This window comes from Trichechus manatus, unplaced genomic scaffold (genome assembly GCF_000243295.1).
Source record: "Trichechus manatus latirostris isolate Lorelei unplaced genomic scaffold, TriManLat1.0 scaffold00084, whole genome shotgun sequence".
Taxonomy (NCBI): domain Eukaryota; kingdom Metazoa; phylum Chordata; class Mammalia; order Sirenia; family Trichechidae; genus Trichechus; species Trichechus manatus.
In genome coordinates this window covers 4227053-4247469 of record NW_004444020.1, presented here as the reverse complement: position 1 = coordinate 4247469, position 20417 = coordinate 4227053, and the positions used below count along the sequence as shown (strand labels likewise).

General features: G+C 43.5%; 1 protein-coding gene across 1 annotated transcript in view; it reads right to left on the bottom strand.

Annotated features, from left to right (window-relative positions):
- The window catches only part of LOC101362044 (inhibitor of carbonic anhydrase), a 50009-nt gene that overhangs the window by 22736 nt on the left and 6856 nt on the right, over positions 1 to 20417 (bottom strand). The window contains 14 exon segments of the mRNA XM_012556978.1: positions 360 to 398; positions 1858 to 1973; positions 3087 to 3224; positions 3876 to 3898; positions 4174 to 4230; positions 4233 to 4344; positions 5681 to 5859; positions 7361 to 7416; positions 8213 to 8363; positions 9662 to 9718; positions 9721 to 9837; positions 11242 to 11350; positions 13499 to 13554; positions 13557 to 13673. Coding sequence (XP_012412432.1) covers positions 360 to 398; positions 1858 to 1973; positions 3087 to 3224; positions 3876 to 3898; positions 4174 to 4230; positions 4233 to 4344; positions 5681 to 5859; positions 7361 to 7416; positions 8213 to 8363; positions 9662 to 9718; positions 9721 to 9837; positions 11242 to 11350; positions 13499 to 13554; positions 13557 to 13673 — 1327 coding nt within the window.

The following is a 20417-nucleotide window of genomic DNA, read 5'->3' as shown; positions in this document are numbered from 1 at the left end:
AGAAAGATGTGGCAGTCTGCTTCTGTAAAGATTACAGCCGAGGAAACCCTATGGGGCAGTTCTACTCTGTCCTATAGGGTCGCTATGAGTCAGAATCAACTCAACAGCAGTGGGTTTGGACTATAGGATGACTGAGAAGAGGAAATGGAATAGTGCAAGCAGGAGTCCTCTGTCAACTGTAAAGTACCCTACACATATTAATTATCATTACAGCTTCATGACAGGTTTACATCTGAACAATTAGCAGTGGCTTCTCTTTCTCCCCCAGCTTTAGTAATTGTTGTTTGTTTTTAAGGCCTTGCTCACCCTCTCCCCAACAACAGTCTTTACCTTTGAGTCCCGGTGCTACTGGTCTTGACTCACCTTCTGCAGGTATATTCACACACTTAGACCAAGCCCTGCATTGCCACCGTTATGGTCTAAAAAGAAAAAAAAAAAAAACATCAAGGTGGAGAGCGTTAAATACTCACATTCAAAAACAAACTCAAACCCACCCACTGCCACCGAGTCAATTCTGACTCATAGCAACATTACTCAATCCAAAGTCATGATCTTGTCAATCTCAACAGTCAAGAATAAAATGAGAAGCACTAATTGACCACATTATCACTGATTTTCAACTGCTAAGATTCTGCACACTCATTTTACTCCTTTTTCTTGCTGTTTGCCATTTGAACATTAGGTTCCATCCCATAATCTCTCCCAAACTCAGGCAAGTGCAGAGAATGAAAATGAAATGCCCTTTGAAGGGGAGCAGAGACCACTGAAGATCTTTGCAAAGATCCCTTTGCATTAGCCGTGCGATCCAGGTCATTCCAACATATTTCTTCCCTTCAGAGCCCTCAGCTGTGATAGGCGATGATTTACCTTCCTGCTATTTTGGAGGGAAAAGAAGCCAGTCTGTGAAGTCAGAAAGACCTGGATTATTCTACCACTTTCTGTGTGACTTTGGACACATCACTTAACTTGCCTAAGCCTCAGTTTTTATGTCTGTAAAATGGAGATACCACTATTCATGTCACAGAGTTGGTTTTGGATGTGAAATGTATGGTTCTTCATGCATGGCCTGGCATACAGTAAGTGTTCAGTAAATGATATTTATTGGGGAAACCCCTCCTCCTATGGCTTTATGTTTCCATGTGGCTAGACTTCCACTGAAGGAAGATTACTGACCAGGAAGCGCTGCCCTTCAATCTTTCAGGAAAGGAGTGAGTTAAATGACTCATAAACTTGTCAAAACGATCTGGGCACATGGAGGCATTTTTTGAAGGCAGTGAAAAGAGGGAGAGTTAGATCTTCTCACCTACGACAAAATGTGATTTCATCTGTCCTCAGCCATGGGGTAAGCCAACAGACTTGTTGCCCTGAATTAGCGGACAACTGATTTCAAGAGTGATTTGTCAAGCCCTGTGATCAATCCAAGGAGCTCTGGTGGTGTAGCAGTTAAGCAGATGGCTGCTAACCGATCAGCAGTTCGAATCCACCAGCCACTCTGTGGGAGAAAGATGTGGCAGTTTGCTTCCATAAAGATCTGCAGTCTTGGAAACCCTGTAGGACAGTTCCACTCTGTACTATAGGGTCTCTATGAGTCGGAATCAACTCAACAGCAATGGATTTGGTTTTGATTTGATGGTCAATCCTACACCATGCCCTCCACTATCACTGTTTTAGTAACAAAGGTTTGGATGGCTTTCTGCCTAACTCCTGTGTCAATATCTTAATTGCTTCTGACTTGGAGAGAATGGAGATGTTATCACTAGCTCCTTACACTCCAACAATAATTATTATCTCAATGGCAAGTCAACACTGAACTAGACTGTTTCCTCATCTATGTTCACGGCCCAGAGGGAATAAAACCAGACAGGCGCTCCCCTCCACTTACTATAGTTCTCCGCCAGGACAGGCACCAAACCACACTTGCCCACTGTGTAGATGAATCCTCCATCCAAGCTCATGGCATCAGCTTCTCCTTCCTGAAGTTAAAAACCAAATCACTAGTACAACAGTGAGGCCGTTTCCCATCCCACCAACCCCCACAGGTTTCTGTCACATTGGCTTCATGTCATGTGTCCTTGTAATCATCCAAATCATGGGTCACCCACATCTTCTGCCATGTAAACCTGGGGATTAGAAAACTGGGTGTGCCTTTAGCCTTGCTGACCCAGGAGCAATCGTCCAACCCAGGTCGTGTGCCCTGGACATCCACGTGTTGAAGACAGAAATACTTGAATATTATGCAGGTATTAAAAACATTTTAAATGAACGTTTCATTGCCTGGGAAAGTGCACCAACTGTGTTCAACACTTTAGATACTAATAGTAATAATGAAATAATAATAATAGCTAACATTTATTGACTGCTTACTATATGCCAAACAATGTTATGAGCCTTCAAATTCATTTAATCCTTACCCTGGACAAATTCAGGGGACTGTATAAATAGCTAGCTCTTAATCTTATGGGTTGATCCCAGGGAGGTTTACCAAAATTAGGATCTTACTGTTTGTACAGTCTCTTAAATTTGTCAATTTTTTAGTCTTTTTAAATACTTTTTTCTAATCACAAGAATATTACATGCTCATAGAGAATTGGAAAGTTAATAACAACAGAACTTCCTAATTTAGAGATTACATGCTTGATGATCCCTGAGTTATGAAATTATGAATGATTTCATTTATTTTCCATTTCTCTACTGGCACAGAATTTTTTATAATCAAGAAAGAAATTAAACTTACAACTAAAGGACTCCAAATGGCAATCTGCTATCACAATCCACACTGATCCTGACCACACCTTTGAATGTCCCCCCACTTCCCATGGCCCCTAAGCATGACACCCCTCAGAGCTCCATGGACACTAGAGCTGGGGCCCAAAGGAGTCTGAGTCTTGGGCTGGCTCTGCATTTCTGGCCCTGAGCTGAAGCGGCCTGTGGGGCAGCCAAGAGGAGGTGGCAGCAAGGACAAGTGCATCTGCAGTGTAGCTGCTGATCAGGAGGCATCTGGGAAGCGGGCCTTCAATGGCAGACCCAGCAGAGGTGCTGCATTTTTGAGTGTCTGCACCCAGCCATGGAGGAGGGGCCCTGTGAACCAGGATGGCGGCGATGCAGTCCTCAGTGGTCTCCTTTGTGGTGCACTCTAAGGCGCCACCACTCACAGAACTCCAGTTGTCACACTTGGCCCTCTCGTGGTGGCCCACCGTGCACCACTGCACACTCTTGGAGCTGACCTCATCTAGGATGAGAGAAGAGCCAGAGTCCCAAGGAAGCACCAGGATGGGACTGGATGCCTAGTGCCACTGTCTGTGGAGTGGCTGCCCCCATGCAGGGCCCTCACTGACAGTAGTCGGGTTGGCCTGTCCCATTCCCATTCCCATGACACACTCCTTCTTGCCTACCACCTTCCAGGAAAAATGGGGAATGACAAGAGCAGAGCTCCTGACCTCACCTCCCTAGGGGAGCCCTCTCTGAGCACCAGCCCAGCTCAGGGCCTTCTGGGGTTTTCTCTCACAGGACTGTCTCCCATCCAGGCAGAGTACCCCAGTTTGTAGTCATCTGTTTTGTTTTGCTGTGGGCCTGATTGCTCTCCCCTCACCCAATGTCCTGGTGCATCACTGTATGACCACATCTAACACAGTGACTAGCCTTTGTAGATGCTGGTTAACTAAAAGAGAGGGAGCCCTGTGATGCAGTGGTTAAGTGACCGGCTGATAACCAAAAGGGACGGAGGGGAGAGAGAAGGATGAAAAAAGGAAGAAAAAAATGAACCCTAGGGATCTAACAGAAGGCAAGAGCTGGATCAAAATCCTCCTGACGGTGGTAGTGCCCATGTTCCCACTTCAGTTTAGGATGGGCCATTTCACTTTCTATAAGTCAAATACGCCTGGGCTGGGTGGAGCAATCCCTGATAATACAAACGAGCTAGCACCGTTATCCCTACAAACTATCTATAATCTGAAGGTCTTCAAAACTCTTTTGTGATCTCATAATTTAGGTCATTCTCCCAGCTCAGCAGAAAATCCCGGTATAAACCCAATGCAGTCGGTAGTTCCTCGAGCCCCAGAGGCTGACGAAGGTTCGGTGAGGCGTGCAGGTGCCTAGAAAGCCTCAATCAATGGCCCTGCCCCACCCCGCTGCCCAAGCTCAACAGGTTCCCCTCCCCCACAGGACTTCACACACCTCCACTTAGATGCTGAATGACAGTGATGTGCTCATATCCCAGGTACAGCCAGGCACCATTTTAGGGGGGACCTTTAGAAAACCGTGGGCAGCACCTGTGAACAGCAGGTCCTTCCCATAAGGAGAGCCAAAGAGCTGGAATTCTGCTGACTTGTCTTTTCCAAAATATTCCTGTTCAAAGGATAAAAGAAACAGTGAAGAAGGAAAAAGTCAGACAAGGAAAGCAGAAGGGGAGAAAACTATGAAGGCCTCAAAGTGAAGACACTGGCCAAGGACCTCTGAAATCTTGGTGGCTCATGGTGTTCTCAGTTCTCTCTCCAGGACAAATCCAAGCGTGTCCGACTTGTGCGGCCTCAGGGAAACTGCCAGGGCTGACCCCTACACCTGTAAGAAGGGGCCAATAGTCACGTGTCAGGCAGCTAGCTGGCCCTCTCCAAAGCCAGCCTGCTGCTCTGTGTTCCTATGGGGCAGTCAGTGAGGCTGGTTCACGCCTGGCAATCTGACAGCCCCTGGGCAGTGGAATGGTGGTCTTCCTCCTAAAGCCACTGGTGCTCCAGCACCATGTCCCTGGGGCTGGAGGCCAAGACTCCTGGGCTCCTCTCCCACCCCTGACCAGCCACTGAAGGGCAGCTGAAGCAATTCAAGCAGTCTTTTCCCTTTTCTGGCCTCCAAAAAAGGTGACGGGCCCTTTGCCTGTGACTCCAGCTGACAGGTCCAGAGCCATTCCTGACTGATGGCAGCATCTGCCACATGCTCTTTCAAAAGTCCGCCTGCCTTTGCAGTGCCTCTGCATGAAATGACACCTGCTGCCCACCCCCGGCAGCCCTCTCACCCACTTCCTTGGGGTGCACACAGGAATCTTCCCAGACAGCCTGTGCAAAATCAATCTCTCTGTCATCTGCAAAGTGCCCGATCCATGTCCCCCAGGTTGTACTGATTCCATCTGGTGGTAATTTGTACGGGTGCTCACTGTGTCCCCACACTTGCCTGTGGGGACTCAAGGGCAGGCTCTTTGTCAGGTTCATGTCTGACTCCCCTAGCGCTGAGCAGAGAGCACTGACAGACATGGGTGTGCTGAATCATGGAGGATATCCGGAGGGGTGAACGCTCTAGCCCAGGGTTCCTGCCTTAGGGGGTAAGTCAAGAGGGCCGAAGCACAAGCCAATGGGATAATGGGGAGCACTTTACAGAGGGGGGCCATCTGTGCTGCAATCTGAAGGACCAGTTTAGAATTGAAAAGGTAGAAATGGGGCAACAAGGGGCCTCTGCAGAGAGTCTCTGGCCCACTGGATTGGTGATGCCAACAAGGGTTTCATGGCCTCTGCCATCTGTCATATGTACAGTCTAAGTGGCTCGTCAGTGAAGTGAGTGATGTGTGGTGTGGTTCCTGCTCTGTCCTGAGTACAGGACTTCTACAGTGGCAAGAAGGCAAGGAAGGAAAACCTCCAAATCCAAAGAGGGTCCACAAAGCTGGAGGGGAGGACAGCAGATGGTCAGATGGGGATACCTGTGCCTTGTTGAGAAGTTCCCAGATCAAGTCCTCCTTGCCATCCACACTTCGGGCCACAACGGCGTGAGAAGGGATCCGGGCCAGGTGGCATCCCTTGTATGCATCCACTAGCTTCCGGGTGTTGTCCGGGCAGAGCAGCTCATAATCATCCCTGTCGGCCTTGTCTGGCAGGTTCTCTGTGGGAGGGAAAGCCAGATGAGCTTCTACAGGCATAAACCCTGAGCTGTGGTTCCCTACTCCTCACTGAATCAGGCTATTTTTGACCTGAAGAGGACAGAGAATCTTTTCCAAACACTTATACAGATGAGGAACTTGAGGCCTGGGGAGATGAAATGACGGGTTCACTATCTCATATCTAGCCAGACGTGGGGCTGAGGTGCATGCCTGACCCAGGATCCCTGTGATTTGTCCCACATCTCTGTGGCTCTGATAATATGAATGGTGATGGCAAGCATTTGCTGACCGTTCATGCCACACCAAAGATGGTGCTGAGGGTGCTGTTTCATTTCATCCTCTCAACAACTCGGGGAGGCCAGTAACATGATTATCTCATTCTAGAGATGAGGAAACTGAGGCTTAGAGAGCTAACAAAACTTGTTAGTCTCAGCCAGTCTGGGACTGATAGGCCACGCACTAGAATAAACCAGGCTCCCCACTAAAGCAGTAACACTCCCCTCTGGGCAGAGTCCTGCTGGGAAAGGCCATGGAGGGTTGAGGGGTGGAAGGAGGCCTAGGGGCACAGTCCGGGAACCCTGCAAATACAAAGAGGGAGAAGACCCTGTAAAGAAAACTGGCTCTTTAGTTCCCACTGTATTAGAAGGTCTTTGGGGGTTGATAAAAATCGCATCTTAAAAGGGGAGTACAATTAGATTTCCTGTGAATGGTTAAAGTTTTAATTAGGTATGTTATAGAGAAATTAAATTTAAAATTGTTATATTTAGAAGAAAAAAGTTGAAACAATTTAGTAATATTAGAATTGAATTAAATGAATCAATGTGATCTAACGGCTTCAGAAAGAAATAACTTTTCCACTTAAGTCACACAAGGGCCTAAGCTGTGGCAGGAGCAGACCTTCGTTTGCCACCCACACATATTCCCACTCCTAAAACCCAGTATATTGTCTCCTGTAAAAGTCTCCTTTAAAAGCATAAGGGATCTTTTATAGTAGTGGACAAGTGACTTTAGGTTGGTATTTTTAAATTTTTCATATATAGAAACAAAGAAAAAATACATTTATGTTCACAGTATAATAATTTTGTACCAGATTTCATCATAGGGGTGCCAATAAGTTCTGAAATCATTACAATAATTTGTGTGCTTCCTTTAAGTATTTCAAGCATTTAGGAGACATTTATAATGAAGCATTCAGGAGAATGCAATTAAACTTGAAACTAATATTTCAACGACTAAGAGAATTTGGTTATTAAAACTTGTTTTGCTTTATTAGTTGTAAGTTTTATTTGAATGTTCAGAAAATTTGCTTAGTGGGTTTATGGGTCAAACAAACTGGGCACTAAGCAAAGTACAAACAACAGACATGTTCTTTACACAAAAACTCTCCTGTGGTATTAAAGATCTCGGTATCACTCATCTCTAGATGTAAGGAAACTTTCAGGAAAGAACCCGTTCCCCTGGCTTGGGTGGAGCACCATGTAATCTTCTGCCTCCAGCACTTACCAAACACAGTCATATGCCTCACAAAACACACATCCCCAACACCGTCCTTCAGGCACCTGTGGAACAGGAGAGATGCAATCAGGCCACCTGCCAGTGGCACGGCCCTGCCCCTCCCTCGTGCAGCCCCGACCGTGGGCTCCCAGGGCTCCGACCAGTTTCTTGGGCATCAGTCTGTCCTCACAGAGGCGATGGTTTGTCTGCGGGGCCAGCCTTAAACCCACCCCCACGCCCCGCCAAGCCCAGGCCTGAAGCAAGCAGGGGCCATGGAAGCTGACATCCCGGGTAACTCTGCAGAGGGAAGATGTGAAAGAACGCCCCTCACTTTCCTCTTCAAAGGCAGCAAAAAACAACAAAAAATTTTTTTAAATAAAAGTTGAAAGCCTTCACATGGAGGATAAAGACTTTGGATAGCCTTGGATCCTCAGCCAGTTTCGCTCTGGTTTTGAGCAGCAGCCATTTCTCTTTGGAGAATAGAGTATGGAGAGAGGCGGGGGTGGGGAGAGGCAGACACCTGTCCCTGGCACGTGGAGATGCTCAGGCAGAAAGGTGCAAGGTGGGGTGGGGTAGTGGTTCTGGTCTTTGGCCCGCAGGGGAGCCTAGGCCTATGTCAGCGGATCTCAGAATCCCAGAAATGGTCTGTCCTCTCAGCCCTCCCTGGACAGGAGCGTAACAAGGCTAACAAGACAAGAGGGTCCCCACAAAGAACACTGCTCCTCAGGATGGTTAGAAGCTGCCCACAGGAGGGACTCGGGACCCTGGGTTTCATGCTGACGCTCTAGGGGGCTAGGGCAGGCCCTGTCCGCTGCTGGTGCCTTTGTCTCCAGAGTGAGAAGGAGCAGCATACGAGCTCACTCACTTGAAGGCACCGAGTAGCCGAAGTACAGTTCCTGGGAGTTGCAGGCACACTTGGCTGTCCCTGTCCCTGCACACAGTTGACACAGGTTGGGGAACCTTTCCGGATCCACACAGGGGACACAGCTGCTCGAGAAGAACTTGGACACTGCTGCTCAACACAGAGAAATGGACCGCATGCATGAGCTGGCTGGGGGCCTCTGTGCTGTGCATGTGTGTGAGTGGGGTGGCCCTATATGAGAGCCACGAGTCTGCAGACACTTCCGGGACTGTCCTGAGGAAGCCAGCACACCCAGGATAGCTGTGTGCAGCCTGTCAGAGGCAGCTGACAATGCCTGTGCTTGAGGGAGTGGGTGGCCAGGCCCCTGTGTGCTCAGGCATCACGCTCATGTGTGGGCCAGGGCTAAGCCCAGAGGAATGTTTCCCCAGCTTGTCCACTCCAGGTGCAAGAGCTGCTGACCGACACTGAACACAAACTGCAGCCCCAGGGCCACTGGCCTTTGGTAACTCACCAGCATGGAGGCTCTAGACGGGCCATATAGAACTCTAAACACATGGTAGGTCAACCAACCTCTGACAGCCCTTCCTTACCTCAGGACACGGTCCCAACCACCCCTACCCCACCTTCTCTGCATCCAGAGGTTGTGGTGGCTCATGGGGATCCTTCTTCTGGGAACCCATGGAGGAAGCTGGTGAGGTGGGGGTCACGCCAACAGCCACTACACAACTGCCCACACAGACACCCAGCCTTGTCTAACTCTGAGACAAGCAGGAACCCCAAGAAAGGGCAGAACATGGCTCCAGAGTTGTGGCCCAGGCTGCAGCACTCTATCCAATGCCAGCAGTGCCTTATCCCAATCACAGTCAAAAAACAAATGCTGCAGAGGTTGGCAGGGCTCCAAAAGGTACACTTTTGCAGAGTATAGAAAGACCTGGCCATCACCTCTCAAGGGCTGAAAATACACCCGAGGCTCACGTCGACTATCATAACTGAACAAAACCAGAGTACATAAACAATCATAGCTCCGGTCCACTCACCCCTTCCTTGCTGGTGTCCAATGCCCTTACTCAAGCCACTGAGGTCTGACTGCTGGCAGGTGGCTGTAATCCCCTAGTGAGCTTCCTGGGAAGCTGGAGGGAAGGTCCCCTTTCTCAGTGGGCCTCAATGGTGGCCTTGGCCAAGCCAAGCTGCTGAGGTTGTCATGTGTGTGGGGCTGTCAGGAGCTCAGAGAGACATATGCATATTTGCTGAAAGAATAAAAAATTCAGCTGCCAGATCCCAAGGAAACCCTGCCTTGGGTTTAAAGATTGAACCTCCCTCTTCCCTGATCCCCACAGAATTCATCACACATGTTCACCTGATAGTGACTGAGTGGCCCCAATGTGGCCTGTGTGGGCAACTGGAGTAGAGATGCCTGCCTGAATGCACCCACCCTCCTGCCCGCTTACCACTCTCAATTGGCACACGTGGCTCTGGCAAGTCACTGAGAAGTAAGCTGATGGGATGTTCCATCCAGCAGACCTTCCCAGACCTGTGTGACAGGACTTCTTGTCTCAGAGCTGCATCAACTGGAAGCTGCTGCCCTTCAACGCCACAGCCACAGCATAATAGTGGGTTTGTGGATCTGCAAAGGGGCAGGGAGAAAGGAAGGGCAAAAGAAAGATGCCACATTTCTAGAGTGTATGCAATGGGGAACCTTCGGGAGGTCCAAGGACTTGCACCATATCCCCTGGCAAACAGGCAGAAAAGAGAATGAAAAATACTCTTGATTTACAAGAGAGAGAAAACTATCCCTTTTCAAGACCATAAAACTAGCTTCTTTTCCGCCAGCCCCTCCGAGCCAATGGGGAGACTTGAGCTCTGCGGGGCATTTTTAAGGAGACCCTCAGCTCCAGGTTATTATGATGTTACCGTTCATCCCAAAGGGCTTTGCACCCTTCTCTGGTTCTATGTCTACACCCAGACAGAAGGTGAAGGTGTGAGGCGAAGGATGCAGGGGCGTCCTCAGGATTTTGCCAGGGCCCTGCAAGCTGGAGTCAAGCAGGCAGGCTGTGCTCTCACACGATGACACTAATGGAAAAGTGTGGGAATGAGGCAAAGCCACATTCGTAGACCCCCCCAGACTCTCCCTATACAACAAGACACAGGCCCTGGCTTCTGTAGCGCTGCAGGGGACTGAGAACAGGGAAAAGGTTGTCTGTGTCTCCAGAGATGATCCTCCCATGGTGCAATCCCACTGGGTAGGCAATGGACTCTGGACAGCACCTCCCCCTCACAGGCTGTGGATACCCCCCGTTATGGATTGAATTTTGTTCCCCAAAAATGTGTGTTAACTTGGCTAGGCCATGATTCCCAGTATTGTGTGATTGTCTTCCATTTTGTCATCTGATGTGATTTTCCTATGTGTTGTAAATCCTGCCTCTATGATGTTAATGCGGCAGGACTAGAGGCAGTTATATTAATGAGGCAGAACTCAATCTACAAGATTAGGTTGTATCTTGAGTCAACCTCTTTTGAGATATAAAAGAGAGAAGCGAGCAGAGCGACAGGGGGACCTCATTACCACCAAGCAAGAAAAGCCAGGAGTGCACGTCCTTTGGACCTGGGGTCCCTGTGCTAAGAAGCTCCTAGACCAGGAGAAGACTGATGACAAGGATCTTCCCCGAGAGCTGACAGAGAGAGAAAGCCTTCCCCTGGAGCTGGCACCTGAATTCAGACTTCTAGCCTCCTAAACCATGAGAGAATAAATTTCTCTTTGTTAAAGCCATCCACTTGTAGTATTTCTGTTATAGCGGCACTAGTTAACTAAGACACCCCCATCTAGCAGCACCGACAGCGTATCTGTCAGGTGCACAAAGTTCACTGCTTCCCAGGAGAGCCAAAACCCCAGCCCTCGTGGGTCAGTGTCGATGACTACCTCATGCAATCAAACAACTTTGTTGTTTGCAAGTGTAAGTTGACCAAGACCCTGCCTCCCCCCATGGCTGCAGTGTCAGTACAGACATCTGGGTCCCCAGGGAGAACTTAGTCTCTTTTCACCCATAAAACTCTGCCACGACGGGTTTCAGGTTGTAGGGGGCCAGGCCTGCCTCAAACACCCATCCTGCATCAAGAGTCACAGCATCGGCTTGGTTTGTCTGGAAGAGACCAGACCACGATGAAATCCCTCTCCTCTGAGGAAGACACACCTAAGTCCTCTGCCAGGAACACTGGCCCCATAGATACTTGCACAGCTCAGAGCTCCTTGACCTCCCTCATGCCGTTGTTCAAATGTCGGCTTCTCAGTGAGGCCTTCCCGGACCACATTCTTAAAACTGCCACATCCTACAATCTTCATATTTTTCCCCTTAGTCTTATCACCATCTGACAAACTTGCTTTCTTTGTTGTATGTCCTCCCCTTTACAATGTAAGCTCCATGAAGGCAGGGACATTTTTGTCTGTTTTATTCACTGCTGAATCCTAGCACCTATAAGACCCAGCACCAGTAGGTGCTCCATAAATGTTTGTTGGATAAGTGAATGAATGATTTTAGAATATTTCCATCCACAAAACATCATCTTATCCACTCCCAGATTTGGATTCCGCTAAGTTCATCTGTTGGCCAAGGATTCCTGCTTTGCTTTGAGAAGTACAACCGCACAGTCTCTTCTGAGAAATGAGGTTAGATTTTTCTGAACTTGGTACTGTGTCTCTATATACTTGTCCTCCTCTTCCCTCAATCTCATTTTACAGTATCTATCGATTCTATTGGTTTCCCTGTGCGCTCCAGCTCATGACTGTAGGTTCCAGCTTGTTCTTCCTCTTCCCCATTTTACATACACCTTCCCTTCCTAACTGCATCCTCAATGACATATCTGAAGACAACAGTCTTACAGACTACTTAACCAGGTCCCACAACGGCATAAATAAATAAATAAAAGTTTGCATGCATCTTTAGGACCCTTACTGAATATGTCCAAATTGTTTTCCAGTAGTGATGCAGAAATTTATAATGCCAGTAGCAAATGCATACCAATTTCAGTGCAAGCCTACAAGCAAGAAATGGTACCATTTAAGAAATGCTATTACATTACCAGGAATAAGCTGTTATTTTAAGAATGGTCTTACTTGAACTTCTTCAATTATTAAAAAGGATGAACATTTTTCCTTTATTGTTTACATTGATTAGTTGTAATTTCTTTTCTGCAAGTGGTTTGTTTATAGCTTACTATTCTTAAGTATTTCTTATAAATCTGAATGACATCTTTACATGGTATACTATTTTGCCATAGCTGATGGGAATATTTTTTTGTATGCTCAGGGCTTTTCTCCCCCTACTTTTCTTTGTCATATAAATTTTTTACATTTCCAGATTAGTCTATTTTTGTGATTTACCTTGTTACCTCTATCTCCTTTAGTGAAGTTGAGTCAAGTCAGGGGTTTTGGTGAATGGACTAAGAATTTCACTTGATTTTTTTTCCAAATGGCTATCCAGTTGTCCAACTAAAGAATCTTTTCTCAGCCATTTGTTTGAAAAGTGCCTTATCATACATGTCTACCCAAATCTACATGTATCTTACCTAGTGCCCTAATGTTGGACATGTATCATAATTTGCATTCTATATCCTATAACATACATAGATGGGTAGATATGCAGACAGTTGGGAATATCTTTTAATTTTGTTATCTTCCAGGTCTTCCATACCTACACCAGTATTCTGTTCTTTAGTCCTTGGGTGGCACAAATGATTAAGCACTGGAGTACTAACCAAAAGGTTGGCACTCAAACCCACCCAGGGATGCCTTGGAAGTAATGCCTGGTGATCTGCTTCTGAAAGGTAACAACTTTGAAAACCCTAGAGAGTGTCTTTCTACTCTGTACACGAGTCGCCGTAAGTTGGAATCAACTCAACAGCAAACAACAACAACATACTGTTCTTAGTAATACTGTTATTTAAATATGTAATAGTATTAGGTATGGCTCAGCACACCCCTTGCTACTTTCTCTTTTTCATCACACTATTTTATATTCTCATTCATGTGCCTTTCCTTAAGAATTTTATAATTATTTTATTGATTCTTCTCTATTCATTGCTTGATTCTTTTCTTTCTTTCTGTACAATCAGTGGATGTCGAGCACCTATATTTTTCTATACACAGGGTCCCTGCACGTTCAGGTCTTTGGCTTGTTTCTTTCTCCTCTCCAGCATGGTCTATTTCTGTGGGAAGAAAGATGTTCTGAAGTAATAAACTACACCAGGTACAGAAGATGATTTTCTTCCACTCTCCTTTAGGCAGCAGTGACTTACCGTGTGGCCTTGATGCACTAAGGATAGGAGGTTCTCTTCACACAGGTCACAAGGGAGCATCCGCTGGAAGGACTTTTACCATATTGTCATGGAAACTGGAGCACTTTCTAGCCTCATGATCTGACACCGTGCACCATCTCACAGTTCTTTCAGGGACAGCCAGACACAGGCCTAGGGGAGAAAGGCCAGAGGTGTAAGGGACTTCCAGCGCTCACCTTTCTCTGCTAGCAGAACAGGTTAAAGATGTGGTAATGGGTCAGCTGTATGTGGTAGGCACAAACTGGATCGACTCCATGGCTCACATGAATTCGCACGGCCCATTCTTCTGCTTCTGCCCTATCCCTGTTAAAGGCATCCTCAAAAAGTTAAACTTAGAATTACCACATGACCCAGCAACTCCACTCCTAGTTGTATACCCAAAGGAATTGAAAACAAATACTCAGATAAATACTTGTACACATGCTCACAGCAGCACTATTCACATTAGCCAAAAGATGGAACAACCCAAGTGTCCATCAGCAGATGAATGGCTAAACAAAATGTGGTACATACATACAATGGATTCTTTTTCAGCCATAATAAGGAATGAAGTACTGATACATGTTACAATGTGGATGAGCCCCAAAAACATTACACTAAGTGAAACAACCCAGACACAAAAGGCCATGTATTATTTAATTCCATTTATACGAAATATCTAGAATAAGTAAATCCATAGAGATGGAAGGCAAATTAGTGGTTGCCAGGTGCTTAGAAGAGAGCAGGCTGGGGAGTGACTGCTTAATGGGTATGGAGCTTTCTTTTGGGATGATGAACGTGTTTTAGAAGCAGATAGAGATAGAGGTTGCACAACACTGTGAATGTACTAAATACTACCGAATTGTACACTTTAAAATGGTTAATTTTATGTCGTATGAATTTCACCTCCAAGAGAAAGGTAAAAAGAAAAACTCTATGGGAAGGACGTTTTGGGCCTGGTGATTCAGTCTTTCTTTTGACATTGGATACTCTACACTTAAAACCAAAACACAAACCAGTTGCCATCAAGTCAGTTTGGACTCATGGTGACCCTATGTGTGTCAGAGTAGAACTGAGCTCCAAAAGGTTTTCAAAGGCTACTTTGTCAGAAGTAGATCACCAAGCCTTTCTTCCAAGGTGCCTCTAGGTGGACTTGAAGCTCCACCCTTTCAGTTAGCTGCCGAGCATGTTAACTGTTTGCATCACCAGGGATTCCACTCTAATCTCACACAGTATTAATTGCTGGGTCATTAAAATCAGTGCCCATCTATTTCACTGGCATTTTAAGCTTCGTAGTTAGTGTAGAGAGCATTTCAAAGGCAGAATGCTGTGTACAAATCTGCAGTATTTGGGCAAAATGTTATTTTAAATTAAATTTAGAATATGAAAGTTTTAGCAATAACAACTACCCTATTTTGATAAATGTCTGTAGGTCAGGCAGTATTCTAACCACCTTACCTTTCTCTAATCTTTACAACTGTCTTCTCAGTTAAGTAGTGTTATTCTTGTTTTATAGAAAACATATCAAAATTTTTCAGGGACATTAAATAACCTGCACTAATATTTGAACTACCCAAGTCTGTTAGACTCCAAAATCTGTGCTGCCTTTTAACCGTCTGTACACAGGACATATCAGGATCTCATGCCAAAAACAGAGTGATAAATGCAGTCCCTCAACTTCATTTTAAAAAGGCTTTGATGGCAACAGCCCAGGGTACGAACAGCAGGCTAAGTGATGGAATTCTACAGGCCATGTGCCCATGTGCAGAGTAGAAATGCTTGGAGTTATACCTTATATGTGCACTTTGATTTCAAAGCATGTTTACTCTATTTGCTAGTGTGGATTGTTAAAACATTTTGGGCTTAAAGATGACTGATAACAGTACAGACAATACAAGTCTATAAATGAAAATGGCTTTGTAAACAGGTAAAGTTATCTACTTTTTTATATACAACTGCAAGGAGCCCTGGTGGTGCAGCGGTTAAAGCAATCAACTGCTAACTGAAACGTCAGTGGTTCGAAACCACCAGCGGCTACGCGGGAGAAAGATGTGGCAGTCTGCTTCCGTAGAGATTTACAGCCTTGGAAACCCTATGGGGTTGCTATGAGTCAAAATTGACTAGACAGCAGTGGGTTTGGTGGGATTATGGGATGATATACAACTGCAGTTTTGTTTTTTTTTTAAAGGTATGTGCTTGCTGGTAAAGCCTTTTTGAAAGTCTGTATTTTTAGTCACCACTATGCTTACGTTCAAATGATTAAACCTGTAGCTTTTATACTTCTGATTCTTAGAAAAGTGTAAGTGTAAAGTCAGGTGCCTGAAGTTTGCGTTGTTAGGGAGAAGCTAAAGTCTTGACAGAAACATGGTATTAAAACAGAGAACTTTACAAATGAAAAAAAAGGCAGAATGGACTTCTGCTTCTACTAATGAAAGAAAAATTGACATGAGTCTTACCCTAGCACTGTAAATAATTTTAAAAACTGGAAAAAATGTATGAAAAAACTATTTTAGGATGCTGGACAACAGGAAGAGCAGGACTGTGACCCCGAAACAAATAAGGTAAGCCCAATAATCACTCAGCTTTCTGCCTAGACAAAATTTCCAAACGGCCATGCAGGGAGGAAAAAGCAAACAGACCCTGATGGTCTTATTAACTGGAAGAGCCAGAGGTCAGAGTTTGGTGAGGCTGAGGCAACTAGAATTTGCAAGGCAGAGTACCAAAGAGGAGGGAATTGTAAAAATAAAATAAAGTGAGAGTTCCCAGACAGAGCGGGAGAAAAACGTAGAACAGAATTCAAATTCAAAAGACTGGACTTAATGGTCTGACAGAGACTGGAGAAACCCCTGAAACTATGGTCCCCAGACGCTCTGTTAACCCAGAACTGAAACCATTTCCGGAGCCTACTCTTCAGTCAAAGATTAGACAGGTCTATAAAACAAAAAGTAATACACACGAGGAACATGCTGCTTAATTCTATCAGATATACAAGACCGAATGGGCAGCTCCTGTCCAAAAGCATGATGAGAAGGTAGGAAGGGACAGGAACAGGACAAATGGACACAGGGAACCCAGGGTGGAAAGGGGGAGGGTACTGTCACATTGTGGGGACTGCAACCAATGTCACAAAACAATACGTGTATAAATTTTTGAAGGAGAAATTAACTTGAGCTGTAAACTTTCACCTAAAGCACAATAATAAAAATAAAAAATAAAATGAGAGAGAAAGAGAAAGATCCAGAAATCTATACTGTTGAGATTCTGGCTGAATACCAGTCTAAGCATTGTAGAGTCAGGCAAAGAACAACTGCCAGGGAAAGAAAATGTAATGAGGAGCTGTAAGCCAAACATATCCCAGAGCTCAAATGGGGTCAGGAATCATTGAAGTTGCCACCATTCTGCGTAGAGAAAATCTCACTGACAAAACAGTGCATAAACTAAAGATCATAGGAGTAGGCCCTAGAATAAAGAGTATTCTAGATGTGACCTAAAAATCTTAAAATCTAGTCCGGAAAGGATTGAGCTGACCTGCCAGAACAAAGTCTAACACTCTTTATAAATGAGTACAACAGACCAGTACGCAACAAGGCAAAATTCACGATGTCTGGCAACCAAATTTGACTAGACAAGTGAAGATGCAAGAAAACGTAACCACAGATAACCAGGAGGAAAATCAGTCAGTACAAGCTGAAAGAGATGATGGAATTAACAGAAAATAACTCAAAACAGCCATTTTAAAATAATGTAAATATACTCAGGGACTTAACAGAAAACATGAACATAATGAGGAGATAAATGTAAGATAGTAAATAAGCCAAAAGGAATTCTTAGAGATGAAAAACACAATATCTGAAATGAAAATTTCACTGGATAGAAGTAACAGAAGATTAGACACTGCATAAGGAAAAAAGGTACACTGGAAGGCATTATTAGAAGCTGTATACAAAATGAAGCGCAGAGGGGGAAAACAGACAGAAATAAATGAAAAGAGCCTCAGTGACTCACCGTGCAGTATCAAGTGATTTAACATTTGTATAACTGTAGTCCCAGAAAAACAAGAGGGGGAGGGGTAGAAGAATATATGAAGAAATATTTGGCCAGAATTTTTCTAAATGTTATGAAAACTATAAACTCACAGTTCCAGAGAAGCCTGAGGAAAAAAAGGCAAATCAGGTACAGAGGAACAAAGATAAGAAATATCATAGACTTTTTGTCAGAAACTAGACAGACCACGGACAGTGGAATAATATCATTAAAGTGCTAAAAAGTAAAAGAACCTGTCAACCTACAATTCTATGCCCAGTATAAGTAATGGTCAAAAATGAAGGCAAAAATAGACTTTTTCAGACAAATAAATGTTAAGAGAATTCGAAAACAGCAAACCTGCATTACAATAAATGTTAAAGGAGGTGCCAGGCCTATGTGGTTTCACTGGTGAACTCTAACACTTAAGAAAAAAATAATAGCAATGTTACACAAACTATTCTAGAAAATAGAGGCAAAAGGAAAACTCCTTTTTTCATTTTCTAATACCAGCATTAACCTGATACCAAATCCAAACAAAGACATTATGAGAAAAAAAAAAAAAAAACACAGCCAAATATCCCCCATGAACATAGACACAAAAATCCTTTACAAAATATTAACAAATTAAATTCAGAAAAACTATTAAACACAACACACACACACACAGGCTTATCTCTTATCGCAGGAATCAAAGCCAATTTAATATACAAAAATCAACTGGTATAAGTCACCATATTACAGAATAAAAAAGAAAAATCCATGTGATTATCTCAATAGATGCAGAAAAAGCATTTACCAGCTAAAAACTCTCAATAAACTAGGAATAGACAAGAACTTCCTCGACTGATAAATGGAATCTACAAAAAACATACGGACAACAGGATACTTAAGGTGAAAGACCGAATCTCAGACCAGAAACAAGGCAAAGATAACACACTTTCTTTGCTTCTATTTAACATTGTATTAGAGGTCCTAGTCATTACAATAAGATTCAAAAAAGAATTAAAAGGTATACAGATTGAAAAGGAAGATATAAAATTATCTTTATTTACAGATAACATTCTATTATGTATAGAAAATTCTAAGGAATCTTCAAAAAAGCAACTAGAACTAAAAAAATGAGTTTAGAAAGTTCACAGGATTCAGGTAAATATACTAAAATCAATTGAGTTTATATATTAACAAGAAAAAAACTGAAAAATAAAAATTTTAAAATACAATTTATGATGGCATCCCAAAATATGAAATACCTAGGGATAAATTTAAGAAATTATGTGTAAGAGCTCTACAATAATAACTATAAAATATTCCTGAGGCAAATTAAGGAAGACCTAAATAAATAAAATAGAATGTTCATGGATTAGAAGAGTCATATAGTTAAGATGCCAATTCTCCTCAAAATGATCTATAAATTAAATACGATCACAATAAAAATCCAAGAATAAACTTGTTTTTTCAGAAATCAATAAACTGATTAAAGCTATATGCAAGTGCAAAGGATCTCAACAGCCAAAGCAACAGAGCTGGAGGACTTATACTGCCTGATTTCAAGACTTACCATAAAGCTACAGTAATCAATCAAGCATGGTATTGGCACAAGGAAAAACATATAGCTTAATGAAACAGAATAGAGTTTAGAATTGACCCACATATACATAGTCAGTTGATTTTTCACAAAGCTATCAAGGTACTTCAGTGGGGAAAGGATATTCTTTTCAAAAACAGGTCCTGGAATAACTGGATATCCACATGAGAAAAATGAATCACAACCTTTACTTAATACTATACACAAAAATTAACTAAAAACGTATCATAAACCAAAACATAAAAACTGAAGCTATAAAACTACTAAAATTAAACAGAAGAAAATCTATAACTTTGGGGTAGTGATTTTTTAGAAAGAACATAAAATGTAATAACAATAAAGAAAAATTTGATGAATGAACTTGACCAAAATATAAAACACTTGATCTTCAAAAGACATCATTTAGAACATGAAAAGTCATTCTAGAAACAAACTACCTGCCCAAACTAACACAAAACGATGTTGAAAATCTGAACAGATCCATAACAAGAGAAGAGATTGAAAAGGTAATAAAAAAAAAAAAGTTCTGGCCCAGATGGCTTCACTGGAGAATTCTACCAAACATTCAGAAAAGAGCTTACACCAGTACTACTCGAACTATTTCAGAACATAGAAAAAGAAGGGATACTTCCGAATTCATTCAATGAAGCCAGCATAACCCTGAAACTAAAACCTGGCAAAGATGCCACAAAAAAAAGAAAATTACAGACCAATATCTCTCATGAATATAGATGCAAAAATTCTCAACAAAATTCTATCCAATAGAATTCAGCATCATATAAAAACAATAATACACCACGACAAAGTGGAATTTATATCAGGTATGAAAGGATGGTTCAACATTAGAAAATCTATCAACATAATCCACCACATAAATAAAATAAAAGAATCACATGATCATCCCAATCAACACAGAAAAGGCATTCGACAAAGTCCAACACCCATTCCTGATAACAACTCTCAGTAAAATAGGTATAGAAGGGAAATTCCGCAACATAATAAAAGGCATCTATGCAAAACCAACAGCCAACATCATTCTTAATGGAGAGAGGCTGAAAACATTCCCCCTGAGAACAGGAACAAGGATGCCCTTTATCTCCTCTTCTATTTAACATTGTGCTGGAAGTCCTAGCTAGAGCAATAAGGCAAAGAAAAAGAAATAAAGGGCATCCAAACTGGTAATGAAGAAATAAAACTGCCCCTATTTGTGGACGATATGATACTATACATAGAAAACTCAAAAGATTCCATGAGAAAACTACTGGAACTAAAAGAAAGATTCAGCA